The following is a 9,550-nucleotide window of genomic DNA, read 5'->3' as shown; positions in this document are numbered from 1 at the left end:
ACTTTGGAGAAGTATGTCTTGGATATTCTCTTGTTACAGCCACCCTGAGGGCTCTGATCACCCACCTCTGCAGTTAGGTAGCTTGTAGAAAAAAGGAATAAGCTTAACTTAAGGATAAGTGAGAATTGTAACCCTTTCAAAATAATTTTTTTAAAATGTGCATATTTCTCACAAACTGGAAAAGAACATAGAAATAAGGAAATAAATACAATGAAAGATAAATTGATCAGCATATTTAAGCAGAGAGCTTTGGTGCTTTTAAGAAGTTCAGGTTGAAGCACTCCAAATATAATATTGGGACACTAAATTAAAATTGGCATTTAGTAACAATAATATAGACATTGTCCCCTAATCTGAAAACTGGAGATGGAGGAAGCAGAATAGCTATAGCAGTTTATGGTTCTATAAGTCTTATAAGGAAGCAAGCCCTGGTTTTTGCCAGTCATCCCTCAAAGGAACAATAGTATCCACAATTTCAAGAGCTTTCATTGGGCTAATATTATTTAAAATATGCTTACCTCCCTTTCTGATTTATACTTAAATATGTTATTGATCACAGCATTCATGTCATGTTCTGAGTTAAGGATATACTTAGGAGTTTATCACTATCATATTTGTTGACAGATTACGCTCCCAAATTTCTGAATGATTATTTTTAATAATTTCTGCAGCAAAATTGTTTTGAGAAATTTTCTATTTCCAGAACCAATAATCCAGGGACTTGTCATTCTGCGAGACTTCTCTGACATGCTCATTTAAAACCTGCTATACACTGAAGCATTGATTAAGTAACTAATACAAAATGTGGCAGCGTGAGCAGTGAAGGGGGTCTCATTTTAATGCATGTAATCCCTCTGCTTTGCAAGCTGCATTGATTACCAGTATGTTTCCAGGTGCAATTCAAGGTGCGGATGGTCACTTTTAAAGCCATTTGTGACTTGGGCCAAGGCACTTATGGGACCATCTCTCCTGAACTGTTTCTACTTGTCCCCATTAATTAGGGAATGTTTTCTGGCAGGACCCAGGAGTGGACTCTTTTCTCCCATGGCACTCATCTTCTGGAATATCCCTCTGGAGATCAGATTGAGCCTGATCTTGCTGCCCTCCTCCAAGGCCTTGGAGACCTGGTTCTATGCTCAAACCTGGGGCCCTGGGTGTCTGATAGAGCCAGTTTCCTGGTTGTGTCAACTGTATGATATTGTTTTCTGGTTTTCTTGCAGCTGCTATGTGTTTGTTGTATGGCTTTTTAAAAATGTGGGTTTATTATTTTTAATGTTGGCTGCCCAAAATTGTTTATTTGAGGTGGCAGCCATATAAATCTAATAAATAAGTTTGTCCCTTAATACTGATGTACCCTTGCTTACCTTGACCAAGTATAATTTTATTTTTTCTCTGTGTGGCAGAATTGATCTGTTAGGCCCAGCTTTCCCCTGCCTCCCAAACTGCAAATGTTTGCAAAAGGAAGGTATCTCTTTTTCTCTATCATAAATCTAACATAAAGTGATTTAAACAGTATTTTTTCCATTAGGGTCATGAGTAAAAAAAGTCTGAAGGGCCACACATGTTGTCTTCAGTCTTGTAGAGAATTTCAACACAGTCCAAAAACTGTCTTTGGAATGAGCAGGAAATGAGATAAATGCACATACAAGCAAAAAGAGATAGAAGATATGCAAAATCTATTTATCCCAATTATTAGGCAAAGTAAGATAGCTTAATTATGCTGCAGTCTGCAGATACTAGGAAATAGTAAGTGGCACTGATTTACAATATTGGCAAATAGGCTGTGTGCCATATGACTTGCTGTCTTCGTGCACATTTAAAGATGGTTTTTCATTTCCAGTGCTGAAGTTTCAACTGCCAATCCGTTCAGCATCTTTATATGTGGAAAAAAAAGTGGGAGTGCTATTTCAAAACATATTGGGCTGCTTCTGGCAGAAGAATAAAGGAATGCAACTTATGGTCATAATTGGAAGAAAAAACTATAAAGAAGGAGAATTTCCATTTGTAAGAGTCAGTAATAAGAGTTTACGTAAATTTAAAAATAATACTTTCATCTTTCCACAGTGTTTCTATAAGTCTTTTGGCAGGTATTGCCTTCTGGAAGGACATACTATATTTTTATGTTGGATGCTTTCTGCTTGAGTTGATATAGAAAGCTTGGATCTCAGAAGATTTGTTGTTCCACTATTTGTTATTATTTTATTTTGAGTTTTTTCATCAAGTCACTTCAAATTCAGTTTTGCTAGATTTAAATGTTTGTTGTTTTTTCTTCCAGACCTGAAAACTAACTATTGGTTTAGTGGTATTGGATATTTAATTGAAAGCCTTTTATTTTTTTATAGATAATACATTGCTGGATTTTTTAATCTTTACCAAGTATCTAAAATCACATTATTTAAGTGAACTGAAACACATCAAGTTCTGTTTAAAAAAGTCCACAACCTAACTTTTTTCTACAGCTAATTCCTTCCTAATCAAGAATTAGCATTAAGTCTTCTGTGGATTTTAGATGCTGTAGGTACTGTAGTTTCCTTCCCAAGAATGCCTTCTGTGAGGAGAAATACAAAATGCATACTAATCTTAACATCATTTTTAGAACTATTCATTCTGTAGTTCACATATATGACACATATTTTCCAAGAGAGGTAGACTTAATTGTCTGAAATTTCCCCTTCCTTCCAAAACCACTCTGACTTGGCTTATCTATCAAATTTGTGTCACAATGCAGATACTGGCAAGTTAATATTTATTTCCATGATATTCAAAATAGTTAAATGCTAATGTGTTGGTGTTAAGTGCAAAAGAGTAGAGACTAAAGAAAATCAATAATTTTAAAAGAAGATAGATCTCTGCTATTATTTCTATCTTTAGAACATAAATGCTCCATTGATAATTTGGACTATGATAAGTTTATTTCTGCTGTAGAGTTACTTTGTGCATGTTGGCTTACTTGGTAAGTAAAGAATAATAAATTGTTAACCCAATTTCTGAATAAAATCTAGCAATGGCAATATAGATGGCCCTAGAATCTTGAATCTACCGGTATCAATACTGAGAGATTTAGATCTGGAGCTCCAGAAAATGACTCCAACTTGGCAGTTATACAAGGAAAGATTGGGGGAAGGAAGGAAGGAAGGAAGGAAGGAAGGAAGGAGATTCCTGGAAAGAGTTGGAGGCCCAATGCATACTTCTACACATGTGCAAAATGACAGATGGCTCAGAATTATGCACCCAAAATGGTAGATACAAAAAAGAAGTAAACACATATAATGATGTAGTCTGAATTTATCAATTGAAGATATATAAAACCAAAGAGACTGCAGATAATGGTTACCTGTATGTATAATAGTTTACATATAGATTTGAGCCAGCACTAATCTGCTTTATTGCTTCTTTATATTCTCTCATCTACTCTGGAATTCTTCAGCTGTACTTATTTTGGTTTTTTTTTTTTTTTTTTTTTTTTTTTTTTTTTTTTTTTTTTTTTTTTTTTTTTTTTTTTTTTTTTTTTTTTTTTTTTTTTTTTTTTTTTTTTTTTTTTTTTTTTTTTTTATTATTATTATTATTATTATTATTATTATTATTATTATTATTATTATTATTATTATTATTATTATTATTATTATTATTATTATTATTATTATTATTATTACCCATCAGTCAGAAGCTTATACAGAGATTGACAGAGTTCCTTCCTGCCTGCTCCATGATATGCTCGCTGACTAGTAGTCAGATTTTTTTTTCTTTTACCATAAGAACACTGGCCTGTTGATCAGGATTGATAGTCATAAGGCCAAAAAACTCTTCAGCTACGCTCTTGCAGGCCTAGTCCAAATGGAGGTAGAGGACAAAGGGGATTGGATTTTTAAAAAAGATGAAAAAGTTGGTCTTGTAGGAGATACTGTAAATTGACCCATGTTTAAAAATACAGATACACATATAAGGTCTGTTGGTTGGGTGAAGCTTGCATGAAACTTTACGTATCTCTTTCAAGTTCATCTCTAGCATTTCTTGACTCCCACAATTCTGTCAGCCAGGATTGTTTTTTTTTTTAGTTTTATGCTTGTTCTTTGAAGAGATTACTATTCTTGTGTCAAAACCATAGCACTAAAGTTGCACCAGCCAGTCTTGGTGTTTCCTACAACCCAAAATGGCCATAGAAGACAGTGCTCATTAACTAGACAGGAAGCATGTTTTAATGGCCAATAGTAATTGATTGCCAGCCTTCTCACTGAAGTTACATAATTATTTATATACAGTAAGAGTTAAGTTGGGAGAAGGGAGAAAATATCACTTCAATTGACTACAACTTCAGTCTGACTCTGTAGTACAGGGGTGTCAAACTGCCGGCCTGCGGGCCAGTTTCATCATTCCAAAGCCACGCCCACCCCATTGCCGGCAATGCAAAAAGAGTCGCAATATGTCGCGACACGTCACGTGACGTGGCGAGTTTGACACCCGTGCTGTAGTGGATTGGGATAAGAAAGAGATGAAGAACATATCTGAACTTTGCAGGACCTTTTGCGCCACGGGTAAGTAGAAGATGAGGACGCAACCATTGAGTATTAATATTGATAAGCTAATCTGGACTATCTATAGTCTTTTCTCTGATAAGGCTTAGAAAATTCACAGACTGTACATTAGATTTCTTTTGGGACATTTGAAATCAGAACAGGATTTTCTTCAATACGGCATACTTAATTTTTATGTTTCCTTGCAGGGAATATGTGGAACAGCAAAGTGAAGTCTTCCCCGTCTGTATTTACATGCGAGATGAAGTAAGTCAACAGACCCGCTTCTCCACCATTCCCCTTCATCTCCCACTGAAAATGACAAAATTACTCTGCATAGCTTTCCAATCTGGAAAATGCGTTCCTCCTTTTGACTCACTGAAGAAGGGAAATGGAAGAACTTAGTCTCTTCAAAGTTTGAAGTATTTTGTGGGGTGAGGGAAAAAAAAAACCCTGCTGGAACATAATCATGGGCTGCTTAGCTCAAGCCTTTGAGCCCATAAAATATACTCAATGATCTCTTTGAGTGTTTTTTCAAGTTCTTATAAAACTCAAGAATCACAACAGTGGTTACAGCTTAATAAATATTTGCTTTTTGCTTGTTTTGATCTCTGCAGGGTTTTTATTTTTGTTTAATGCTTTTATATGTCAGTACTTTAGAGTTATTCATCACCTACCTTAGAATAAATGCCAACCTCTCCTTCCAGGGTCTGAACAGATCACCCTTATATTAGTCAGTGCTAGTTCTGCTATCCTGGAAGTGGAATGCTGAAAGGGATGGGGAGGAGTGGATAGGCAGAATAAGTCTCTTTTATGCTTCCTCTGAGGAAAAACTTGTCATCATATAGCTAAATGCAATTGGGCATGTTTAAATTACTACTAAGATAGGAAGAACATAAACTTATGAAATTGCTTAATTCCAAATTGGAGCAACAGTTAATCAAGGCTGGTGGTAGATTCTAATATTTCCAATTATGTCTTGTTCAGTTCTGCTATCTTAAGATTTCTTTAAATGTTAATGTCAAGAATGTAATGTGGGATTTTATTTATATAGAACTAACATAATTTTTTAAAAAAATAATCCTTAACACTCTGAACAAGGATCAACAAGAATATAGATTTAGAAGCATTTAGACAGGGGTGTCAAACTCAATTTCATTGAGGGCCGCATCAGCATTGTGGTTACCCTCGTGGGGCCGTGTAGGTGCGGCGTACTGGGTGGGCGTGGATGGAGTGGGTGTGGCCTACTGGGTGGGCGTGGCCAGCTCTACATCATTCACGTCAAGGGTGCCTGTGGGGGCCTGGGCAGGAGTGGGACAGATCTGAGGGTCTCTGGCAGAAAAGGGTGGGACCAGGGCAGAGCCCATCAAGCCAGATATGTGAAGTAGGTGAGGGCCATTTGCTGGCCACTTCCAGGTGATGGTGCATTTCTTCATTCCTCACAAAGGGTGATACCTCCCCAGCATGCACCCAGGGGGTGGGGCCGACGCGGCAGGGGCTGGTTCCTCGCTGTTTTCAGACGGCCTTGTGGAGCTAAGACTGAATGCATTTCAGCATAGATGGCCACCATAAAATTGTACATCGGCTCCTGGCCTGCCAGGGCCAAGGCAGCGGGGGCTGTTCCCTCACTGTTTCCAGGATGGTTTCGCGGGCCACATGAAACCACTTCGCGGGCCGCATCCGGCCCCCGGGCCTTGTGTTTGACATGTCTGATTTAGAGGAAGAGTACATGAGACAGATTGCTATATATTACTCATTGATACTTAAAAGTATTCAAATAACTTTTGAGTGAGATGCCATTTCAAAACTCATAAAACAGAACTGTATGGTTTTTCCTACTGTAGGTATCTGGGAAAACTGCTTTGGAGAAGACAAGTCTGAAGTCGCTTGGTCTGACTGGAGGCAATGCCATTATCAGGTTGTGAAGAGCATTATTTCCATTTTTTTCTTTTCCCTTTTTCTTTTTTCTTTCTTTTCTTTTTGCCCAAGGGATAAATTTATTTTGGGGAAGTGAGTAGGATAGCAAGTAGGCCTTCCCCAAGTCATTATAGAACGGTGTCATTGTTTTAAAATAAGACTTAAAATTTATAAGGGCTTTGCATTCATTAACATATATTCCTTATTTAGCTACCCCATTTTGCAATTAGATATCTGTGTTTTGCAATTAGACACCTGTGCCAGCTAAGGTTATCTGAACTGTCTTCAAGAATACTGCCAAAAAGAGTTAAGTTCTCTGTTCTCCATGAATTGCCCTTTAAGACTGTAAATTTTAATACTTTATCAAACTTAAACTTCATTAAATTTGGCAGAGTATTTTTGATTTATGGTTGGAAACTATGGCATGTAAGTATCTCAGTGTGTTGTTCCTTTTTTTTTTTGGTTACAATCTGTGTGAGAAATGCTTCATTTGTTACTGGGGAAAAAAACTGAATCCCACTTCCCAATAATATATTGACCACATATTTCTGTACTTTTTGACTGAAGAGGAAAATAATTTCTCCAGTCTATGCATATACCTACTTGCGCCCTCTTTTTCATGTCTCTTGTTTTAATAGAGTGAACACAAAGAAGGCAGTTTCCTCTGATAATGCAGAAGGCGGGAGCAATGAAATTCTTTCTAAAGAAGTAACAGAAGGGTCAACATCTACAGAAGAGCCAAAGGCTGTGTCTTTTCCACACCTGCCTGCCTTTCCAAGCTCATCCTGCTCAAATGAGGCTGCATTTACCAACCAATGTACCGATAAGCAGAACTGGAGCAAAGGATCTCAGGATAATTCAGAGGAGCTTCATCCTCCTTCAGAGCTTATGCCTACCTCATTTGTCCCGTTCATGTGTAGTGGTCAGCCCCTGGGTGGTGGCTCTCCCACACCGATGCTATCTCCAGTATTGACAAACCAACCAAGTTCTCTGTCCAGTCCTGGAGGGCCTTCCAAGCCAAAGAAGTTAAAGAACAGCCAAGAGAAACTAAAGGAGCAAAAAGAGGTAGCGATTTAGCTTGTTTACCGTATTCTTTGGGAGGGGAAAGTTCTCTAGGCTTGTTCTCCTTAAGAGATGGAGAAGATATGCTGACTTTGGATTTTTTTACTGTCATTGTTCTACATGAGCCATTGTCTATGGCCACTGGTATTGATGACTGTGATGTAGTTTTGACAAATCTTCGCCTTCGATCTGATTGACTTGATGTATTGATCAGAGGGGGAGAGTGATGGAAAGAGAAAATTTAATCTCATCAGCTTTGTGAATTTTAAATTTATGTGGTTAGATAGGCATGGGACTGAATCAAGGATGCAATACAGAGAATTACGGTGTGTTCTACATAGTGGAAGATTAAGCAGAGCAAATGACCGAACATTTAAGACTGGACAATCTATTTTCATACCTCCTTTGAAACAAAAGTAAGACTTGATTTAGCAAAGCTTCCTTCAGTGTAGCCTTCTATTCTCAGAATAGCCTTTATTGTTAAAAAAAAATTTAACCTCCTTAAACCACAGGAATTCTATTGCTGCAAAAAATAATAATAATAATAATAATCACAATCTGTAAGTAAATCAGGAGGAAGAGAAAGAAAAGGTAGCATTGAAGCCTCTCGGAATTAGGATCGATTTGCAGTGGTTATTATAATCCCCCAAGATGAATTTTGATCCTCGTATAGTTAAGAATGTTACATTTCCTTTGGATATCTTTCTGCTATGGGGTTCCTGAAGTTTTATTTTCCCCTCCAGACTCCTATAAAAATGAATAAAGAAAGTGATCAGTAAGAGAATGATAAAATATTTAGGAGAAAGGAAAATGTGTTAATTTATTCTCCCAAATTTAGATAAAACTATGTTATATTCCCTGAAATAATTAAACCTTGGTTTATTTTATATGATTTATTTATATTTTATATGATAGCAAACAGTTTCATAGGTGAGTGGTAATCCTCTTGAACACTTCAAACTGGGTGACTCGAATCATTCATAATCTTTTGTTTTAATTTTCTAGAGCATTCATCCTGTTAGGTCTAACACAGTTCATTGTGAATGCTGTGCTACTCCATTATTAGGAGCTGGACGAAAAACATCACGTAATCTTTGTACGTATGATTGATGTGTTCAGTTCTGATACTAGATTGAGACATGGACACACCCTCTTACATTGTTTTGCCTGTAGCCAAGGGAACCCCTATTACAACCTTGACCGAAGTCCTTACGTTGCCAAAATCATAGACTACTTAAGAAATCAAGATCACGTGAAGTATTAATACCACTTTACAATGCCTTGGTAAGGCCACACTTGGAATACTGCATCCAGTTTTGGTCACCATGATGTAAAAAAGATGNAGAACAATTAACCAGTGGAACAACCTGCCTCCAGAAGCGGTGAATGCGCCAACACTGGAAGTTTTTAAGAAGAGACTGGACAGCCATTTGTCCAAAATGGTATAGGGTTTCCTGCCTGAGCAGGGGGTTGGACTAGATGACCTCCAAGGTCCCTTCCAACTTTATCATTATTATTAATTTAAATGCTCTTGGAGCCTGCCTTCCAAGATCCGGTAGACTGCTGTCTTTAGAGTGGCTGCAGGTTCTGCTGGAGTCTTCCCTCCTTCATATTAAACAGCATGTGACTTTGACTGCTGCTTTTAGACTCTTTGATCTTGGGTGCCTTTGCTGCTGATTGATTACGTTGCACTCCCTCCTCCATTCCTTCCATTCCCTTCTCTTGCTCTCATCAACAGCCCTAGAACGGGGCTGGCCACATAGCATCTGCTTTTTGTCCCTTTTTAGTCCGGAGGGGGAGAAGGGGGGAAAACAAAACAAAACAAAACAAATTATTTTTAAACATCAAAGGTCCATTTTAGCAAAAGAATCTTCCCATTAATGTTGTGCCTGTGTGTGGGTTTTTCTTTTTTAATTTGATGGAAGAAGCTGGATAAAATCTGTGCCGGCATCCTTCTACTTCTGGGCTAGGACTGGTTCACAGACAAGCTATGCTTTGACTTTGATGTCAAAACGTTAATTGTTAGAAGGTAGCTTCACTCCCTATTCCCCTAGAGATCA

At 37.5% G+C, this 9,550-nt stretch overlaps 1 protein-coding gene across 1 annotated transcript in view; it reads left to right on the top strand.

The window, feature by feature from the left end:
* The window catches only part of ASPSCR1 (ASPSCR1 tether for SLC2A4, UBX domain containing), a 92,911-nt gene that overhangs the window by 34,758 nt on the left and 48,603 nt on the right, over positions 1–9,550 (top strand). Inside the window, exons 5-7 of the mRNA XM_015825528.2 lie at positions 4,721–4,778; positions 6,356–6,429; positions 7,067–7,493. Coding sequence (XP_015681014.2) covers positions 4,721–4,778; positions 6,356–6,429; positions 7,067–7,493 — 559 coding nt within the window. The remainder of the gene's footprint in view (positions 1–4,720; positions 4,779–6,355; positions 6,430–7,066; positions 7,494–9,550) is intronic.

The sequence above is a fragment of the Protobothrops mucrosquamatus genome, unplaced genomic scaffold (assembly GCF_001527695.2).
Source record: "Protobothrops mucrosquamatus isolate PMUCROS unplaced genomic scaffold, P.Mucros_1.0 scaffold2678, whole genome shotgun sequence".
In the NCBI taxonomy this organism is placed as follows: domain Eukaryota; kingdom Metazoa; phylum Chordata; class Lepidosauria; order Squamata; family Viperidae; genus Protobothrops; species Protobothrops mucrosquamatus.
Note: the sequence above shows the minus strand (reverse complement) of the source record. Positions and strands in the feature narration are given on the sequence as shown.